Source organism: Alternaria infectoria (genome assembly GCF_024043175.1).
Source record: "Alternaria infectoria strain BMP 0036 chromosome Unknown scaffold_6, whole genome shotgun sequence".
NCBI lineage: Eukaryota > Fungi > Ascomycota > Dothideomycetes > Pleosporales > Pleosporaceae > Alternaria > Alternaria infectoria.
Genome location: NW_026250695.1, coordinates 335,438 through 356,641, shown reverse-complemented (window position 1 = coordinate 356,641; position 21,204 = coordinate 335,438). Strand labels below are relative to the sequence as shown.

At 52.0% G+C, this 21,204-nt stretch overlaps 6 protein-coding genes across 6 annotated transcripts; 2 read left to right on the top strand and 4 right to left on the bottom strand.

Annotated features, from left to right (window-relative positions):
• Positions 1-1,494: 1,494 nt before the first annotated feature.
• Positions 1,495-5,095, top strand: J4E92_004415 (uncharacterized protein; the record flags this gene model as incomplete). The annotated part of the gene is made up of 5 exons (XM_051495805.1): positions 1,495-1,550; positions 1,845-2,059; positions 2,125-2,384; positions 2,440-2,827; positions 3,552-5,095. The coding sequence occupies 5 exons, from the start codon at positions 1,495-1,497 to the stop codon at positions 5,093-5,095; spliced, it is 2,463 nt and encodes an 820-aa protein (XP_051353645.1).
• Positions 5,096-5,441: 346 nt separating this feature from the next.
• J4E92_004414 (uncharacterized protein) lies at positions 5,442-6,255 on the bottom strand (the record flags this gene model as incomplete). The annotated part of the gene is made up of 3 exons (XM_051495804.1): positions 5,442-5,565; positions 5,617-6,112; positions 6,174-6,255. The coding sequence occupies 3 exons, from the start codon at positions 6,253-6,255 to the stop codon at positions 5,442-5,444; spliced, it is 702 nt and encodes a 233-aa protein (XP_051353644.1).
• A 2,826-nt stretch (positions 6,256-9,081) lies between these two features.
• On the top strand, positions 9,082-12,921 carry J4E92_004413 (uncharacterized protein; the record flags this gene model as incomplete). The annotated part of the gene is made up of 4 exons (XM_051495803.1): positions 9,082-9,222; positions 9,286-11,366; positions 11,419-12,128; positions 12,182-12,921. The coding sequence occupies 4 exons, from the start codon at positions 9,082-9,084 to the stop codon at positions 12,919-12,921; spliced, it is 3,672 nt and encodes a 1,223-aa protein (XP_051353643.1).
• Positions 12,922-14,269: 1,348 nt separating this feature from the next.
• Positions 14,270-15,404, bottom strand: J4E92_004412 (uncharacterized protein; the record flags this gene model as incomplete). Its single annotated transcript, XM_051495802.1, has 2 exons — positions 14,270-15,333; positions 15,386-15,404. The coding sequence occupies 2 exons, from the start codon at positions 15,402-15,404 to the stop codon at positions 14,270-14,272; spliced, it is 1,083 nt and encodes a 360-aa protein (XP_051353642.1).
• An 837-nt stretch (positions 15,405-16,241) lies between these two features.
• On the bottom strand, positions 16,242-17,830 carry J4E92_004411 (uncharacterized protein; the record flags this gene model as incomplete). Its single annotated transcript, XM_051495801.1, has 5 exons — positions 16,242-16,327; positions 16,383-16,730; positions 16,785-16,904; positions 16,954-17,532; positions 17,584-17,830. 5 exons carry the CDS (start codon positions 17,828-17,830, stop codon positions 16,242-16,244), a joined length of 1,380 nt encoding a protein of 459 aa, XP_051353641.1.
• An 894-nt stretch (positions 17,831-18,724) lies between these two features.
• J4E92_004410 (uncharacterized protein) lies at positions 18,725-19,845 on the bottom strand (the record flags this gene model as incomplete). Its single annotated transcript, XM_051495800.1, has 3 exons — positions 18,725-19,022; positions 19,073-19,520; positions 19,758-19,845. The coding sequence occupies 3 exons, from the start codon at positions 19,843-19,845 to the stop codon at positions 18,725-18,727; spliced, it is 834 nt and encodes a 277-aa protein (XP_051353640.1).
• Positions 19,846-21,204: the final 1,359 nt, after the last annotated feature.

The window sequence follows — 21,204 nt, the reverse complement described above, 5'->3', positions numbered from 1 at the left end:
GCCTTGGAGTAACCTTCAGCCCCCATATTGGGTGCATGCACCACGGCTTGAAGAGTGCGGAGATAGCAGATGCAGCTGGCCTTGGCCAATTAGCGCACCGCGCAATCACACCACCACCGTTGGGGGCCAAAGGCAGTGCCTCCACCATGCACCCCCAACGCTCGTCTTACTAAGAACTGAGCGTTCCGTCCCGTGCCATAGCCTCTTTCGGTAAATGGCCGTTCACGATGACGGCTTGCTCAGCGGTAGGACACCTGTAGAGGGGGCCATGGCGCATGGGTGCCGCATCGCTGCATGCACCTAAGCAAACATTCCAAGCTGCGGCTGTGCAAACCCAAAGGGTCCCGACTATCATCAATACCGGTCACGAACCTGTGTTGCCTGGGGCTGCTGCAAGTACATGGTTTACGGAGGCCAGCAATAGACCTCTCTATAACAGAAGACAGCCTGCTCCTTCCCAAGGGCATCACCTACAAGGCTATCTATCCTACCTCGCTTCACAGACTTCCAGTAATCATGGCAACCGACATGCTCGAACATCAACCTGTTCAGGCTGTGGAGGTGAGTCGCGCCCCGTCATTGCAGCAACGCAGGGCTGATACGCAGGCACAGGATCAAAATTTGAACTCTACACCCGAAAACCCAACTCCTCTGACCAAGTCCGGGGTTGCACCCATCACAAACGCGGATCTAGTATGTCCGTTCTTTTTATGAACACAACACCCTTCTCTAACAAAGAGCCAGGCGGATGCGCGCTTCAACAAGGGCGACAGAGTGCGCAAGAGGGCATCAGCACCTGGTGGTGCTCAAACCAGATCTGCCTATACGATCTACGCGCGCAGGAGCAGCCCTCATGGCTGGATCGAGTATCAGCTTGAGGACTTTTACACACAAAAAGTGGATGGCAGCTGGACACGCGAAAGGGATCTCAGGGCCGGCGCCTGAACAGTGCTACACTGCCTGAGGCTGAGCTCACCGGAATGCCACCAGGCAGCTGAATTTGTGACGCGCGCAGCCAATTGTGAGTGAGGCGTTGGGGCTGAGTCTTACACATGCAACCATCATCTTTCTTGTTCCCGCTATTCAATACTACTTACACCCTTCTGTTGCCACAATCTCTTAGCCACAACTCACTTTTAATGCTCGCTTGAGTGATATTCGATTGTGCGAAATATCTTGCTTGCCTTCTCTTCGTCTGTTCGTTCGTCGCTGTCACGCTTGTCTCGCTTGTCTCTTGCCTCGCCATGACCCCTCTTCGTACCATGACCGGGGATACGTTTACCGATGAGAAGACACCTCAATCGCCAGTGTCTCCAACGGGTACCGACACAACCCTAAGAGGTGACGCCTACATCGAAGTAGCGGACGAGAATAGTGACTGCCACCCTACCTCGGCCCCAATGCCAACGACCTCTGGTGATGTCGACGTTGACATTGAAAGTGCACAGCCTTGTAGGTCACTCCATGCCACTATTTTGGCCCCCAGCGCCAAACATGGTCGATGCTCGGCATCAGCTGAAGCGCAATGGCTCACACCGGTCAGCCAGCTCGTATGCATTACGTGATTACAATCTAGGGCTATGATTGGCATCCATATGAGCAAAACTGACATTTCTTCAGCGAATGACAAGAAGCGGCCTGGGGTTTTACATCGCATGACAGGTTCATTTCGCTCCGAGCCAGAACCTCTCTTCGTGACTGAGACCAACACTCGGACACGTGAGTATATTCAAGAGTCTCCATATGGCTTGTCACTGATATAACGTAGTGGAAGATACGCCTAACGGCTTCCCAAGGCTTGCAGCATTCCAAGCTAGCGACACAAATTTTGCATTATATCGCAGTTTCAGCTACCTGCATTCACGTGTGCTGCTCGATTTGCAGGATGAGATCACCTGTTTGGAAAGAGAACTTGATGACATTGATGAAGTGGATGATGAAGTGGATTCTCGTCGTCTGAAGTCCAGGGACTACGACATACAGCAGCCTACCGGCGAAGGAGCTGATCGCAGCCGTCGAGTCATACTTCGCGAGATCAAAGCTAAACTGATCGAATACGGTATGTATACGTCAGCAGTAATCAAGAGAGTCCTACTCGTGAGTCATTAGCTAATTGACACGCAGATGAGGTGCTCATAAAGGCAAGAGAGCTCCAGTCTTTCCAAAGGCCCTCAGATCGCAACTACCGCAGTGTGCGACGCTACTGCTTCAAGAAGAAGCCGCTCATGGATGATGTACTTGACTCTATTCGCACAAAAGAAGACATAGTCACCATCCATAATGGTCGTGAGTGGGCGAGTTTCGATGGTGGCGTAGAGACGATGATAGGGCAAACAGACCGCTTCCTTCAGAAAGTCTTCAACACAGAGAACCCCCCGCTACAGGTACATGGAGACGATCTTCCAACTTGAAGAGTCATGTTTCTAACATGATGCACAGCGATACTTCCGAACCCCAGAAGCGCAAAAGAAGACTAGCGATGCCGACATCTCCTACTACAGCAGCTCTCGTGTCGACAAACTGGTCAACATCCTCATCACCTTCATTATATTCTGTCTCCTCGTGGTACCAGTCATCACCATGTACCAGTTGACGAACACTGCCGCCCATATTGAGACCGACCCATCAGGCAAGACTTCCACGCAGAGTCAAGTGGACATTAACAAGCGAGATACATTCAACGCAGTTGGTGTGTTGATAGTATTCACATTACTATTCAGTGCTGCGATGAGTCTGCTGACCAAGGCGGCGAGGCATGAACTTTTCGCGGCGTCTGCAGCCTACTGTGCGATCTTGGTTGTGTTCATTGGGAATTTCACTGGGCCTGGTAATTGACATTTCCTTATCGACGGCACTTATGAAATTACGATGATAAACGACATCTTCATTCACTCTATGTTGCATATCTATCTCAGTCCCAAGTTACCATAAGGTTGCATGCGAGGGCGACTGTCGCACAGTGAGGCGGTTCGTGGAAACTCTCGGACTTTTTTAATCCGCCACGACCTTCGTATCTTCGTATATTTCTACTTGCCGGCAATTCGGGGATTAGACTCTCCCGAGATCCCGCTGACCGGTATGCGAGGCTTGGCGTATAGTCAGCCTTAATGCGAAACTAACCGGTAGGCTACTTAATCCAAGCCCTTTACTACACCAAGGCACATATGATTGGCACCCCTACTGCTAGTAGGTACACATCAGTGCGGATGTAAGGTCTACAAGCCCTGGGCAATTGACTATCCGATACCTCTCACGTGAGATAACGCCCGGGCGTACCCAAGTATCGCTTGTGGCACATGCATTTGGTTTCGCGTCGCTTAGACGCAAGACATATATTTGAAGTATCTGCCCGCACCAAAATTGATACGATATCGGTGAATCACCTTCTCTTTCTTCTGTGAGGCACCCAGTGATAGCTTTCGCTTTCTTAAACATGTCCTTCCTATCGAACTACTTCACTGGGCAGCGAGTCGCTCCTCCTCGCATACCCACGGATACCATCATACCCCTCCACAGCCGCGACGACACGCATCAAAACAGAAACGTTTCAGTCGAATTCACCATGTGTTTTGACGATGTTCTTGATGAGCGGAAGCTTGTCGAAGCATTATGGAGGTTGCTGGAGAAACCGGGTTGGAGGAAGTTGGGAGCGAGACTGCGGCTCAACACCAGCAACGATAAACTTGAATACCACATACCAGCACAGTATACCAAAGAGCGCCCGCCAGTCAACTTCACCCATGAGACTTTCGACAGCAAATTGAAGGACCATCCTCTTGGTTGCCAAATTCCTACTGCAAACGAGCGTAACGACAGTGTCCAGGTCTTCGGCGTTCTAGAGTCGCTACGTGGGGTTATAAGTGCGAAGGGCAACACTTCAGTCCTTGATGACTGGATCTTTTCAGACGAAGCGCAGTTAGGCTTACATGTAGCGAGCTTCAAGGATGCGACACTGGTCACCCTGACTTGGCTACATACGCTTCTTGATGCGATGGGACGACAAACTCTACTAAGAGCCTGGACGGCAGTGTTGGAAGGAAGAGACGAAGATGTACCGGAGTTCTGGGGTTACGATTTCGACCCATTGATGCGGCTTGGAGCTTCTCCCGATGAGGACAACCAGGATGCAGAGGGTATGAGTGCCAAGAATGCGCAGGTGCAAGAGAAAGCGCAATCTCAGATCTGGAAGGTAATTTCAAACTTCAAGACCTGGCTTCCAAGCTTGCTAGACCCCAGAACGACGCTCGCATACCTCTACTCTCGGTTCTTTGGACCGACGACAACGCAGAACGGCCGTATGCTTTATATGCCCGCGGCCTACATGGCTCGCTTGCGAATTGAAGCAATGCACAATCTTGAATCTCTCGACGCCTCACAAATAACCTACAATACCTCAACGTCTTCCGCACCAAAGCCCTTCCTCTCGGACGGCGACATCTTCTCAGCATGGTTAATCCGCCATCTCGTTTCCTCCGACACATCTCTGCTCAACTCACCCCCTGCTCGACCCGTCATAATACTCAATGTCTTGGGCATGCGAGACGTATTATCTACCTCGTCAACCAAATACGAGGTCTTGATTCCAAAAGGAAAAGCATATGTTGCAAACTGCACAGGTGGAATCATTTCCGCGTTCAGTGTACAGCAGTTTGTCGGTATGCCGTTGGGTCACGTTGCGGCTCGTATTCGCAAAGATCTTGTTGAGCAGGCGAATAGAGAGGCGGTGGAAGCTTCGCAGTGTGCCAGCCGCAACGGACAGCAAAATCTTACGCCTCCGTCGGATCCGCAGATGGGGCCGGCAGCCTACGTGTTCTCAAATTGGGCAAAGGCAACGTTGTTTGATACAGATTTCAGCGCTGCTGTCGTTTCTGATGATGGTGATGAGGGTGGGTTGACTAGTAGGCCGACCAGAGGAAAGCCTATGTATATCAGTGTTAACGGCCACGATAGACGGGTGGACGGTTGGGGTAAAAGCTCAGGGGGCATTGGCATGTGTGTTGGTAAGGATGCTAGGGGCGGGTATTGGCTTGGAGCGATCACCCCAGCAAAAGAGTATGCGGAGGAGTTTGAGAAGACTGTGTTGAGCGATTTCTAGGCCGGTGCGCAGGTCACCGAGATGGATAGCGTCACCAGCCTTGTTACTTCAGAATTGGCATCACGATCTGATAGAAATTTTCGAGTAGAATATACGGTAGGTGTTGCATTGGTTGAACGCAGAATTATTTCGCTCAATGACTACAGAAACTCCGGCCCAGTTGCGCCATTCGCTAAAGTGAAAAGTCGTGAGAAAATATAATGCATCAAGGGCTGGGCTGATGCACTATGGGTATACGTGTGTGTTCTTCGTAGGGCTTGGATGGTAGGTATGTGTGCGACACACCTTCGTGCTTCACAACCTCCCATGCCCTGTTTTCTAACGGAACATCGAGCGGTTTGAGAATCTAGTAGCGGACGCCATCAGCGGCGGCCTCGGTGTGTGGCTGAACGGCCTTCTCTTGTTCGAGCCTGGCCTTTCGGCGGTGGTCCCTAATCTCGTGGAAGGAGGCGGTGATGGCATGGAGGAGTCTGGTAGCCAGTTAGCAGATAATTCAGGGATTTGGGCAGCGGAGAAGATACGTGCTGATAATTGCCAAAATGAAGGTTCCCCACGGCAGGTTACAGCTGTCATCACGGCTCGCAGTCGCGCCAGTAACAACACCAGTATTGCCGTTAGCAATACGCTCCGGGCTGTAGCAGTGACGAGCACCAGCAAGACCTCCGTTCGGTCGCGTAAGCACAGCCACTGCGATGAATGCTCCAACAAATGCAAGGTCGAGAAGTACCCAGACCCATCGGAGTACTCGACCGCCGGGGTTCGCTGACTTCTTGATGCAAGAAAGTAGGATCGTGATCAAGGTATACAGCACGGCGGCGGCAAGAATGCCCTCAACTGCACCATAGCTGCCGTTGACGCCGCGATAGGTCTTGACGCTGTTGACAAGGCGATACACCTTATATAAGCGTTGAGAAAAGATGCCGAGTGAGACCACAGAGCTGATGAATTGTAGGAGGCGTGTGAAACGTAAGAACCAACGGTAGAAGGAAGTGTTCTTGAGCTTGTCCGGCACGAAGCCTAAAGATGGGTGTACGCAGTCAGTATTCGTCTCACATCCAGTTCATGGGTAGTTACTGACGCGTGAGAAGACCTGTTTGCTCGCGCTTGTCGGTGACTGGGTAGTCGACCGGACCGTCAATGGGCTTCTGGGCGTGCACCATGTTGATATGCTGGGTGTCGACGTGGATGGTATTGATGGATTGGTGAATTCTGCTGAATGCTGAAGATGAGGGCAGCGCGAAGATGTACTATCTTATAGCTCTGAGGATGGGGTGACAGCGATGTGACACAAAGACCAGGCCCCTCTTGCCCGTTTGACACGGTCGTCACTCACCGTCACCGTCAGCTTCGGTACCACCCCCCCGCATCCAAATTAAACCTGGAACCGCGGAGATTTTGCTTAGGCTTGATGCACGGCAGTGCCATGTTGCCTTTGCGCTTTCTCGGCGCATCATGAGATTGGATAGCTTTGAACGACAAGCCACGATACAGGCGTGATTGGTGGCTGAGAATCAACGCACGTGACACTGCTAACGCGGTGCTAACCTGTTGCAGGCAAGTACGTCACTGAAAATCCCTATGCTTTTTCCTGAACGTGATTTGGAAATCCCATGCATGGGAAACCAGTTCCATGCGCGTCACAGCCTCGTAGATCTCCAATGGCATATACGTCGTGGCTGCCGAATCGCTCGATTCCTGAGCTGATCATCGGAGAATGACGAGCCACATTCGCGGGCGCTTGCTTTTTAGAGGCGATCGCGGTGAAGCTTGTTTCTGTGGCTTCAAGCTATAGGCAAGCTAAGGTTCCGTTAACCGATTATCTCACGAAAACCAGATTGCGAGAGCATAGGGTGAACAGAATACGCTCCTTGATCCATACGCAATGCGTCCAGAAGCGGTTGTGCGACGAACTGCTGCATGCTCGCCCTGCCAAACTTGTTGAGCGCTACTCGCGTTCGGATCCAAATGCCAGCACTGCACTATTTGGTGCTGTCCCGATGGCGAGTGAAGCCTTGCGCCTGATACCGTCAAACATTTGGTATGCATCCTAGTTCCATCGTCTTGTCATGTTCGTCGTTGGTGACTTCAGATCCAACTCTTCCCAAGACCTCCACGATCCCCTCCTCAATTTCTCTGGCTCTGAATTGACATTCGAATGGATGCAGTGAAGGCAGTTTCCACGTCATATGAGGAATAAACTGAACAGGTACGGTAAAGTCTACTATGCTTCAGAAACACGATTTTGTGAAACGTCGAGGCAATGTAGCCTTATTAGCTTTTTCGAATATACTCCGTGGAGGTAGATGCCCAGCTCTTGCCTTGAATGGAGTGTTCTATACGCAATTTGCGCCACCTCAACGCGGCTTTGTATGCCGAGTAATAGTTATGTGTCGGGTGAAGAGGCCGTAACCACGACGTCGAAGATAAGCTAGTTGGGTTGATCTGATTGGCTGGGCATTGCTGGTGTTTGCGTTCAGGAGGGGTTGTGAGTTCCACATAGCGTCGCCTTGCGGTACAGCTTGGCCGTTGTGTCATACCACTGTATTCAATTCTCTTGATAACTTCCCATCAAGGTAAAATTGCATCTTTCCGATCTTTTTCGCTACTTTCCCCGTACCATACAGTCGCTCATCGATGTATCTGATCAATTCGCGAAGGTAGATTTCTGACTTTGCGAAGTCCATTGGGTACAGCTCCTTAAAGTCCAGATGTGCCAGACCTTCAATCTTGCGGAAAGGTATTTCTGCAAGACCGATCTCTTTGTTGCCGTTTCCATACCTCCACGTATCAATATTGATAGTCACAGTATCAATCCGAGTAACAGGTATGTTCCGGCCATCATCTAAGTGCTCGTCCAAGAGTGGGTCGACCCATGTTTCCAAACCCCGGAAAACTTGTGATCGATGTCTTTTCGGACTATCATCGAGTAAGAAGCGAGCCAACGGGAACGACAGTCCTCCGGCAAGAAGCAGCCACAAAGTGGACAAGTCAGCTGGATGCCGGCCTTCGAGATCCCAGTCCGTCTGCAGATGCCGTCCATCCGTGGTACAGCACGGGATTATGTTGACGTCTAATCTCTCGATGGTTCCTTCAAGCTCGCGCACTGGAATAACGCGCCGTGTCGGCCAGAACCAGTGGTCGTCAATAACTGCGATATCGACCTCGAAGTTCCGCGGCGCTTTTGAGAGATATTCTTTGGTCTCGCGATACATTCGTTGACTGGTTAGTAGAAGGTTTGAAACTCCTGAATCCTTCAAATAATCCAGGCTCGGTACACAGCAAAGATTGCGTATGCCAGTTGGATAGCTGGGCCGATGACGCGTGCCATTCTTCGGTAAAACAGTAGGTGACGAGAGCACAAGGTCGATGATGTTGAAGACCATTTCGCTCGGTAGATCTAGAAAGCCGACCATAGCTGCTTCCTGGTAGAGGCCGCAACAAGGTTGTGGGAGTGAAGGTTGGATGGGTTGTTCGCGATGCCTGCGCAGGTAGGTACCGCAGCCCTGAGGCGCAGCGCGGTTGACCCCACTTGAGCCTCGGGCCGATGGGAGCTCTCCCACACAGCCATCAACTCGCCATTGCATGAGAACAGGCCCGACTTTGTTTGAGTCACATTGCGGTGCGCTCAATGCTGTTACACATACCATCGCATTACAGGTTCGACTGCACGCGTTCTCGCAACATCGCACCCAGCCCTGAAGCCAGAGACCGCTTGCTTTTGGTTAGCGCGAATGACTCACTTTTGCTCACTCTGCCTGCGCCTCCTGCATGAGGCTCAACAGCCCCCGGAGTCATATGTATCGCCTGATTGGGAAGCATGCTGATTCACGGAGTGGAGGCAAGTGTTTGAGCGTGTCTCTTGTACAAGACATAAAGATCGCTGTACACTTAAGAGAGATCAGAACTATTAGACATCAGAGTCCTTTCTGACGCACTCCACATACCCCTTTCAATCGTCTTCTCTGCATCTCGTTCTGCTTTTAGACATGGCGGCTACCGACTATACTTCTCCTCCAGCGCGGATATCAACGACTTCATACGATACAGCGTTGTGCATCATCCCACCCGCTTCTCAATGCGGTCACGTAGATCAGCTACGGGAACTTTACGACAAGGCCTATGGGAAGGTGAGTGAAACCCGTTCTGGATTCAGAGAAAGCACACATTGACTGGGGTTTTGAACCTTTTAGTGGCCACCTCACATCAACCTCGTGTACCCTTTCGTTGCACCAGAGCAGCTTCCAAAAGCACAGGAGCAAATTCAAGGGTACTTGGCACAGCATTTAACCCAAGAGACACCCATCGATGTAGAACTGGTTCAAGCCGGTGGTTTCGTGCAAAAGAACAACTTCACCGTATTTCTTGGTACCGATGACCGTGGTGAGGAAGACTCGCCTCTCGTTTCGCTGCGTTCGACTGTACTGCAAGCATTAGGCCAAGGTCCTTCTCGATTTACTCCCCACCTCACCATCGGTCAAACACAGGGTAATCCTCTACTCTCGCAGTCATACCTCCTACGCAAGGCTCAAAGATTACCAAACATACACTTCCGCGTCGGCACGCTCGCTATCCTTAGTCGTGAGAGAACGACTGGCGCGCTGTCAACTGATTACATGCGGTTGTATGGAACTATCGATATTGGGGGTCCAGGCGATGTTTGGAGACCTCACATTCCAGACTACTGGGTGAAACTGTCCACCTCGAATCCGGCTGCACCCCGACTGGATGGTGATGAGACTCAGCAAGAATCTTTACTTGAGGATTACGAGGTGCGCGACCAACCAGCTCTCTGCTTCGACCCCAAAGAATCCAGATGGTCGCCGCACACATGCGAGAGCCAGAACGAGGCTGAAGTGAAGGAAATTACTGTCTCGAGTTACAACGTCTTGGTAGACACCGAGTATCCGCCGGACCATGACCGCGACCCGTTGATTGTGGACACCATCCTATCCGAACAAGCGAAGGCCGACGTATTAGTACTGCAAGAGGTCTCCGACGACTTTCTTGACTATCTCCTCTTCACTCGTCAGGACATTGCACACATATACCCATTTGTTTCGCATGGCCCGCCTTGCCAAAACGATCTAGGTCCTCTCCCCAGTCTACGGAACGTCGTCATTCTGAGCCGCTATCCTTTTAGCTGGCATTCGGTACCCTTCCATCACAAACACAAGAGTGCTCTCGTTGCGCGATTGAGAGGCGTTACGGCATCTAGCACTAGGGGCTTGGGGAGCTTAGTCGTCGCTGGAGTTCATTTGACTGCTGGTCTTACTGATGGCTCAGTCGCTACTAAGAAAGCTCAGATGGGAACTCTGACACGATACCTAGAACGGCACTACGAAAGCGAGCCATGGGTCATCGCAGGAGATTTTAACCTAGTCACGTCGACTTACACCATTGAGACCTCCGTCAAGGACCAGTCCATATCCAGCGAGACCGTATCCCTGTTAGCAACAGTTGAGGCCGAGATTCGGGAAGCTGGGCTCTCTGATGCCTGGTCTGTCGCCCGTGTTGAAGGATTGGACGAAACGAGTACAACTGGATCTGGTGATTTGTTCGAGGGCGAAGAGGGTGCGACATTCGATCCCCAGAACAACCGACTTGCCGCAGGAACGACTACGACTTCTCACGATCGGCCACAGCGTTACGATAGGATACTATTTCGGTCGCAGGGTTCACTTCGCATAGAACGCTTCAACCATTTCGGCGTTCCGGAGATGATCGACGGTGCACAGGTCGCAGCCAGTGACCACTATGGAGTGAGAGCGAAGATTAGAGTAAACGAAGCAGTAGCGAGCACCGGAAATGAAGCAGCCATCTCAAATCAGCCTGCCGTGGAACATAAGCGAGTGGACGAAACTTTGGCAGAGACCACGAGCCTCGTTTCAGTGCTCGAGATCCACGGCATGTTCCCGAACGAAGATCAAGCGAGCAATCGGCGCGACGCACTTGCAAGCCTCCAGCACATACTACTGGGTACATCAGACGATGGAGATCCAGCGCAACCTGAGATACCATTGGTTATAGTGCCAGTTGGCTCGTACGCCCTGGGTGTATGGACTGCAGACTCGGACATCGACTGCCTTTGTATCGGCACCATTAGCTCTAAGACCTTCTTCCGGCTCGCTCGACAACGACTTGTCAAAGCAGAAGTCAAAGGTGTCAGGATCTTGCGGAAGGTTGAGGCCAGCACCGGCACCATGCTCGAACTGTCCGTCAACGGCATATTCATGGATCTGCAGTATTGTCCTGCGCCCCAGGTCATTGAGAGGTGAGTCTCATGAAATCATTGCGATATAGCAGCGCTAACATTCAGCAACTAGGTGGCATGAGTTCCGGAACATCCCGGCATCCGATCCCATCTTCAACCTTTCTATTCTCTCACTCCGCAAGCTCAAGCCTTACCGCGATTTGCTATACATTCAACGTACACTGCCTTCACTATCTGCATTCCGCCTAGCTTATCGTTCCATCAAGCTATGGGCTGTCCAGCGCGGCATGTATAGTGCGAAGTTCGGGTTCCTTGGAGGCGTACACATCACGCTCATGCTCTCATGGGTCTGCAAAAGACTTGGGCATGATACCGGCCCAGTTACGGCTGCGGATATCATTGCGAGTTTCTTCCATCACTACGCTCAGTTTGATTGGACAAACGATATAGTCTACGATGCCATCTTCCACAAGAAGAGGCCACGTTATTATCGCAGCGCAAGAGAGCCGATGGTGGTGTTGGGTTACCACGCACCCAACTCGAATATCGCTCATACGGCTACGGTTCCCGGCCTGCAGCTGCTCGTCAAGGCATTCAAGACCGCCGAGAAGCAGCTTTGCGAGCCGGGAATGACATGGGAGGCGTTCTTCGGCGCACCATCTGCTCCAGAACCAGAGTCGCAACTCCCTCATGGAGCTGCAGAGTTCCTCCGCAACTACAACAACTTCGTCAAGGTCGACATCCAGTTTTGGGGTCGTACATTGGCGAAGGGCAAGAGCCTAGTCGGTTGGGTTGAGTCTCGGTGCATCTCGCTCGTCATAGGTAGGCCGCTTCTTCCAGAGATCTATCGCGCAATCATTTACTAATCCTGATAGACATCCACAAAGCCATACCCAAGTCGGAAGTACAAATCTGGCCAGCTCGCTTCGTCGACAGCAGTTCTTTCGACGTGGGCGAAGGCAAAGAGTACCAAGGCTGTTACCTGATCGGCATCTCGAAATCCGAGAAAGCCGTCTCAGCACATAACGCGGACGACAAGCAAGTCGCCAAGCAAGCTCTGGAAAAGGTACTGGACCGTTTTTTGACGCAGCTGCGAACCGACGAAAAGAACTTCGACGCAAGCACTTCATGGATCGATGCTTCGCTAGTAAGATCTAGCGAGGTCAAAGGTTTGCGACTGGACGATCGAGAATGGGGTGTCTACGCGATGGACATAGATTCCGACTCGGACGACGAAGAAGATATCGACGAAGACCTTGAAGACGCCGATGAGACCAAGCCTCAGCGTACCATACCACAGCGCCCCAAGCCCACCTCAGCACCTTTGTCGAGAACAAAACTACGTCCTGCATCCGATGTTCTCAACCGTCTTCGCTGGGACCCGAGTCTTGATCCGAGCGATTACATTATCGGATATGAAGACCGCTTTTTGGGCGCGAAGGAAACTGGTCTGGAGAAATGGAAGACGGAGCAGACGGATGAGGAGTTCATACCTCAGCATCGCATACTGTATTTCAAGAAGAAGGGTGGAGAAGACGGAAGGGGAGAGGTGGTATGGGAAAGAGCTACCAGGATAGACAAGATTTTCGGGAGTGGACTAGGTAGTGGTGAGTAGGTACGGGTCATGATCACGAGAATGGAGATTAGGTCTCAATATACCTATACGCACAAAATGTGCTTGCACTTCCTCTTGTGCTTCATGGGGACGCGGCGTACTTGTGGGCGGCCTTTGCATTCGTGACTTACACATGAGGAAGGTGACACATCTGGTTCACCTCAGGTTATAGGCCTCAGTGTGCCTTGTCTCTGTAGCACGCATGTTCCCTTCCCAACGGCGTTCGGCCCGGCCCGCTTCGAACAAAAGCGGTCTACTCTGGTGTTGTCTTCGCGAAAGCCTCGATAACTATCTCTTCGAACGAAGATATATCCTCATGTTTGAAGATCGTTTGGAACGCCGTCTTTGCACAGTCTTCACAATTCAATGATGCGAACCTCCTTCTTCTCCCCGGGCAGTCAGACTTCTAGAAGCGGTAGGTTGTCAATGTCTCGGCGCTTGGCGCCGCTTCAGACACACGACGCGCAGATAGGCGTGGTTTCAGACGAGTCGTCAAGGTCCAGATTGCGCATCAGTAATAGACATCCATGCACCCTCAACTCAGCGGAGCTCATGTGGTGAAATGCGCAGGGAGTTCGACACTTCCCAGCCTCCATGTCTAGGGCTTACCGCCGGTCTCTCCTCGGATATTAGATCTTGATCTCGACAAGGCGGCGACGGCTCAAGATGCGGCCCCATGGGGAAGTCTAATCGCGGCTTAGTTCCAACCGCGGTATCAACACCCCTCTCTTGATTGCGATCATCCAATTTCCGCAGGAGGGTAGCTTTCAACCGCATCGTCAGCGGATCCGCAGAACCACAATATTAACAACACCGGTTGCATAGCATTACTCGGGTCAAATGCTTAGGATCTCGGGTTGATTGCGAGGCTGGGTTTTGTAACGCGCACGGCGTTCGGCGCCGAAACGTTAGCTGCCCGGGCATGGTGGGCGCTGGATGTGAGGCGCTGGTGGGAGGCTTGCGACAAGGCTTGCTAGGGCTTGGAAGTCTTGCATGGGGCGGAGCGGACTTGTGTTCGCATAATGACATGTGTCTTTGTTTGTCTTGGGGATTGTTCGCAATGGAAAGATGTTGAAGTGGCACTGGGAGAGCGGCGCGGCTGGGAGAGCCAAACGCTAGATCGCATTCAGACAAGTCTCCATCTGACATCAGCGTCGCCCGCGGGCACGGCAGTTCGACAGCTCGGCGTTTTCAAGGAATGTACAACCACATCACAAGCAACCTACGCCGCAATTAAGAACACGTATCGTCAAAGAAAATAATGAGGATGAATTGGCTGAACGTGATATCTATGATGCCGGAGTCAAGCTCCAAACGCCGCTCATCCTGCTGCCGAAGCAGATGCTATTTATACATTCCAAAGAACACTTCGCTGATCTTTGGCATTGACCCAGACGTACTCCGTACATCTCGGGTTCGCCTTGCTCTTACCCAGGGTAACAGCAAATAGGTTGATCTCCATCCACACGGGTCGCATACCCATGCGCTCGAGCCTTTCCCACCATGACCTGAAGCGGCCAAAGTCTATGCTGCCACCGCCGCCCGCGTTATCGAGATTGATGCCGTCGCCGAGATGCAGTTCGATCATGACCTGGCCGATGGGCAGGACAGATTTTCCAGATGCGGTCTTCATGTTGTCGAAAGCATTCATCATCGTGTCTAGCGCGTCGTACTCGCTGCCTTCGATATCAATTTTCAGGATATCGATGTAGGTGTGGTTGTTCTGCTTCATCAAGGCGGGTAGGGTCCAGAATGGCGGGTCGGATTCATGCTTGTCCTCTTTGCCTAGGCCGACCTTCTTGAAGAAGGTGCGGTGGCGATGCTTCTCGGCGATTTGGGGGCCCCATGAGTCGACTGAGAAGTCGTAGCCCCAGATGCGGGCGCTGGGGACGCGCTCGAGCATCTCAGCTTCGAAGGAGGACTCGCCGTTGATACCGAAACTGTACATGACCAGGCCATCTTGCGCGTCCACGAGGGGTTCTTGCGATCCGATGGTAGCGGAAGCGGACTTGGGTGCGGGGAGACTCTCGTAGATGTTCATTCCGCATACCCATTTTCCTCCGTCACCGAGTCTGCCGACGCGCTGGATGTCGTGGGGGCATGTCCATGTTGGTGGGAAGAAGTCCCAGATTGTGAAGGGGTATTTGAGGAAGTCCATTGGGAAGAATGGAATCTTCGGGTTGTCCGGATGCGACTTGGCCATCTGGTCTCGGAGCTCAACGCTCTTCTTCCACGACTTTTCCGAGAGCGCTGATCGGTCTTTTATCCATGCTTGCAGGATGGAGGAGGGTTGCGAGGACCCTGTTGATGGGAGGACGGGGAGGTAAGGAAGTAGTGCCGTGCCAGCGGATTCTTCATTATGAAAAATGACGATTAGGAAAACGACGACGAATATTCCAGCGAATATGCGGGCTGTACGTTGTGTTAGCACGTGTTCAAAGGACAACGAAGAAGTTGAACCTACCACCGAAAGACCTGAACATCTTTGCAGGTGGAAAAGAGTGACGTGGGATTGGTGGGCAGAGTTGAGTCGAAGGAACGACCGTGATGTGTGACCTCCGAGTTGAATCGGTGGAGGTAACAATCGCGTCAAGCGTACACAAAGAGAGAAAGAAGAGTGAAAGAAGGAGGAGACAATAGTGAAGCCAAGGGTTTGAAGATACACGACAAGTAGGCCCCAGACAACTTGACTCCTAGTCTGGCGGCATGGTGGACATCGGTCCTTTAGATATGCCAAGGATACGCGAAACAAGAACAGCGGAAAGGCCAACAGTGTTACGTGTACATCTGCCGAGCGCTTATCACAACCAAACATCAGGTAGACCCCCGTTACAGATTTAGCATTGATCGAACAAGAACATCCAAGACCCGTACGGGCTAGATGTTACGAAACCCCGCTCAAGCCGCACGCCGCTATCTTCGCACCAGTCAGGATACCACTGCGACTAGTGGACGACGGGGAGGATGACTAGCCGCACGGCGGACGATGAGGCGGCGGGGCAGATGTGGGTCGATTGATCAACATGGGCGGTTGTTTCGTCCGTGTCTTTGTCTTGCTGCTCCTGCAGCTGAGGCACGGCGCACGCGTTTCAAGACGCACACTCCAGACGCGTCGCAAGCATGATGTCATAGGATCAATGGTATCTATCAATGGAATTGTGGGTATAATACATGTAAATCGCTATTTCGCGATGCGACTATCTTGGATGTTGCTCCGGTTCGCGCGAGGCTTTCTGATGATGGATGCGTACTCCCGAGGTTATGTTTAGTTTTAGTGCCATGCAGGGGGACAGAAAAGGAAAGTGGAAACTGTAATGAGATCATGTGAGGGTCTTGTGAACGACGATGGCAGCCGCCACCAAGAGCACGCTGCACGTGGTAAATACGGTGTCGCGATGCGCTTCGCCTGGACTCATTGTTAGTTTTAGGCCTCTTGTCCCACACAAAGCGGCGATGCTTACCTTCTTTCGTAGTGCTCAAAGCAAGCACAACGAAAACGTTGAGCGGAATGCGAAGAATGCCGTAAATGCTGGCCCTTGAGCCGTCCTCGACGAGCTTGCTCTTCAAAGAGCCCATTGCGGGGTAGTAAACTCCGCAGCACAGCTCAAATATGCAGAAGCACCATAGCGTGACGCGCTCGTCCCGGAAATGCCCAGGAACAAAGAAGCAGGCGGATGAGACTGCGAGGATGCCTGTCAGCATCTTTTGTGCTGGCACAGGTGAGGCAGATGTGGAGAGATGTTTGTAAAGGAGCGAACCAAACATCATCGAACACATCAAGATGGCGAAGATGAGACCAAATGGCAGTTCTGGTTGGTGTTAGCCTGGTTGTGCTTGCATAGAGTGGATAGAAGGCTGCTCACCATCTGTTGAGCCCGCCAACTTGTGACTGAGCTTCAGCGCCGGAAACTTGAAGAAGATAAATAGGAACAGAGATCCTTCGAAGAATCCTGAGACCAACGCAAGCATCATGATGTTGCGATCTAAATGTCAATTAATAAAGCAATCTCAGGTAACGAGGCTTCAACGTACCACGTAGAATAGTCCGGAGAGCAGAAGTAGCTGGAGGAGCTGGGGTGGCCTCTTCCTGCTGGAGCAGCCCCTCAGTCTCTGATGCTCTCCGACTGCTTGAACCGTAGTTCTCTCCCCAGAAGTTCGAGATGGCAAGGAAGGACAGGCTCAAGCACGCAATGGAGGCCATGAACGGCGCCTTTGCGGTGCCTGCCATCCTGACTGCCCACTCAGCGAAGATACCCGCACCAATGGCTACACATGTGTTGGACGTGGTCATCGTGCTGAATATCGCGCTGAGGTGCGGTTCACCATCGGGCAGCATGAGATGGTTGAACTCAGCAACTAGCCAGCTTTCGAAGACGCTCCAAAGGACGGTACCGCAAACACCGCCGAGGATGCGACCGAAGAAGAGAACGTAGATGTTGTTGGTAAGGAGAGTGGCGCAGGACAGAGAGTAAAGGGCGCAGTAACCCAAGCATGCTGTCTTGCGCCCATATCGGTCTGCGAGTGCGCCTACGAAAGATGCGGAGATGCCGGCGGCGATGAACCCAGTAAGGAATAGGAATGCGACTGTTTCTTCCGAGAGTCCTTTCTCATCTACATATCCGTTAGCGGTCAGTCTGTAGAACAGTAGTTCGTCCAACATACCCTTGTAAATAGGATATATGTACGGCCCTTGGAGCCAGTCCGCGGCATTGACGAGCAAATAAATAGGGAAGAAGCGCTTCTTCAGCTTGCTCAAGCCCTCTAGATCCGGCTCTACATGTTGATGCTCGTCTTTCTTTTCCGTAGTCGCAGTCTCTACGACGGCCGCCTTGCGTGAGCGGTGCGACTGGTAGAAAGCAAGTGCATTGAGCACTAGCGATCCAGCGAATGTAGCTCGATAAAGGTCCATGTTGAATGTGGACTTGTATTGTTGAAATGAGCGAAGGGCGACGGTCGGTTGTGGATGAGTGTATGTCCAGCAAAACACAAAGGAATGTAGAAGGTCAAGGTCTCGATTCGTCAAGATGTTGTAAACAGCACTAGCTCTGAAATGGCCCAGTGAATCGAAGGGATTAGTATAGAATGAATTAGTGTCCTTGTCCCGTGCCACTGCTCACGTTGTTAGGACAAGGAGATACGAACACGGTATGCTAACTTGATGGTGTCCCGAATAGAATAGCCGCTTTGTGCACTCGGCCAAGCTGATCCCAATCATGGACCGCGGAGCAGCACAGCGCCGGGCGTCATACATGGAGGTCCCCTCCCGGTACGGGCTGACGATAGGCTTGGGGGGCTTGCGCGTCAATAAGTGGAGTGACACACCACGGCGTTTCTAAAATGTGGGACGGCTGGGCGCGTCAATGATGCAAGGTCTTGGTTTGTGCGGGGTCAATGCGCCGTCAGGGGCGGCAGGAACAACCGACCGCGGCTTCGCGAGCAGCTGCCGCGTGAAACCAAGGGGGCTGGTTTCAGATATGACGGCACCCCATCGTGGATACGTCCATCTTCACACCTCATTCAAAGAAAACATCCAACACCCTGGAGCCTACATTAACGTTAGGTCACCCACTTTGCACGTTTCTACATTAATGTAGGCGGCAAACCTGTTCAGTTTTCTTTCATGTAAGATGTTCTCGCGAACGTGCTCTGGGTATCTGTGGGTGTAAACTGAGGTCGGTATTCACGATGAAGAGAAGCTTGGGAGTGCACATTGGTACATGAATATCTATTCCTTGGTAATTTGGAGCCTATTCAACCATCCTTGAACATCTTCCACCATGCCTCTCACAATTCTACCTCTTGTTCAACCACCAGAGGAGCAGTACTGGGCCTTGGATCTCATACCCTCGAAGGGGCTTCGCTCCAGCGCGCGAATCTTCTCCACACACGCCTTGCAGGCCAAGGCCTCACAACCAGGACATCTCATGCCGCCGGTGTGAACGGCCATGCAGAAGACACAATAGTCATCTCCGCCAACTTGAAGACGCCATGCCGTGCTCTTGTAGATGCACGTCTGTTGGCTGCAGGGGTGAGACATCTGCACGACCATGCCATGTGCCTTCGCGCCAGGCTTGGGAGTTGGAGGCCCGCCTTCGAACGGACTGAAAACAATATTAGCAAAGATCAAGTTTGGAGATGATGGGCCACATACCTCTCATAGGCCTCAGGGTGCCTCATGCGGTAGGCGGCGTCTCTCTCCTGCCATGCGGTATACTCCTTGCCCAAGTAGTACTGCCAGCTTGCCTCATATGGCTTGCGGAACGGCTTCTGAGGCGGCGGGCTTGCTCTACCGGACTTGTATGCTCCACCAGCCTCGTAGTTGGCGGGGCCTTTGCCACCGAAGTTCTCGTTACCGGCATCATGGTTCGTCTGCTCAGTGGGAGCGCCAGTCTGGTACTTGTTACGCATGTAGGTGCGGTCGTATTCGGTGCGGTACTCGGTGTTGGTGAGCTGCTCGAAAGCCTCACGAACGCGGCGGAAGACATCGGCATCTGCTACACCGGACTTGTCGGGGTGATGCGTCTTAGCGAGTTCACGGAATGCCTTCTTGATGGCATCAGTGGAAGCGCCAAGCTGGAGACCGAGGTCCGCGTAGTAGTCTTTGAAAGTGTTAGTGGCCATCGCGAAAGGTATTAGCAAAGAAAAGAGGTTCAGCGAAGAGGTTCAGCAAAACGATGAGGCTCAGCGAAGCAGTGAGGTATCAAGAGCTTGGTCAAAGTGGAGAGACGAGGCTGAGGATCGATTGAGAGTGACCCGGATATCTGGTCTATCTCCCGCTGCGATGGTCCTTTTGGTCCGCTTGCCTCAATACGGATAGGTGCCTGTCAGGCACCTACGATTGCAAACAGTCACATCTCTATTTCCGGCAGGTGCGCCCTCTCCAGGTGACTGAGAGTACCATGAAGGAGAATCTGGGGCTCTCATTGGCTGCGCGGCTGGAAATATAGGTTACGATGGTTGTACAGACGACGAGATTTGAGCAGAATGGCGCGATTTAGAAGCGGAGAGAAGCTCCGTGTAGGCGCTATTGTCTCAAGTGGGATAATGGTATTGTCGGTGTACAAACGACCGTGTTCGCGAGGCATCGCGTAATCAGGTGATGCCGAGGCACTACCCGAAGGGTTCATGTCATACTGACATGCCTCAAAATATCGGGCGTCATCTACTCCAACATGGACATCTCTCCCGAGGTCAGGAAGCGATATACCGACTGGAGCGTGGGCCTCAATGCACGTGGCTACCCCTTTCTACTCCTGATCAGACTACCTAATCGCTCGCAGTCGCCGCATCATCCCCGAGGACTTCAATATGAAGTCTCTATCAGCTCCCAAGCCATCTGAATAGCCACGATGTCTCAGACTGCGCTGCTCAGACTCCACATTCAGCATCACACGTCAGGCGACCCTTCCATCTGCGAGTCGAACATTTGTACTCGCGTTTACTTCGCCCATATTACATTGCGTCCTTCAACTTCATGTACCGCTCCTTATCGTTCAAACTGCTAGCACAAAGGATGTCGGGCTCGTGTTTGGCTGTTTTAGGCTGGACGCGATTAGGCCAGGGCTGCACAATATTACCAAGGTATGGTCTTTCTTCATCTTCAGACCAGAGGACTCCACACTCTGCACAACCCGCAGAATCTCCTCGGACTGACCAAAGAATTAAGCACAGTCCTTGAAAATTGGGTAGTCCTGTGAATTCCTTAGGCCAAAGTCGCAATAGATAACAACATCAGCGCGGCAAAGGTGGGTAGGCTTGCATTCGCGTCCTGTGTGAGCCACATCTGCTTTGCTCAATCTGATGTCTTGCTCGTGGCCGACTTGGTATCTCGCGTTCACGAAGAGCATGAAAAGTGTGGCTATGGGTGATTGCGTCTTTGGTTTGGGCAGTGGAGAGATGATCTCGAGACATTCTTATGGGCCGACGTGTTTTATACCGCGATAAGCAGCGACGATCACCCAAGACGATGTATACTTAGGATGTGATCACTCGGCGTACAGTAAGAAGATTCCTTAGGGGCACAAGCCCTCTTTTGCGGCAATGAAGGTGCTCGTAGAAGATTCTAGATATACGTTGAGTAGATCAGTCTTTACGTGAGAGTGATGCGGCGCGTAAGTAGGTATGTTTGTCGGTCTACGAACAGGTGATTTACGTCACACTATTGTCTCTCGTGACTCTCATCAAACTTATTGGGCTTTATCAGTGGCGCTCTTAATCCTCCTGCACAATGTGTACCCATCGCTCGACTTTCCCATCTGATTTCCGCTAAGTGGTCTTCTCCAT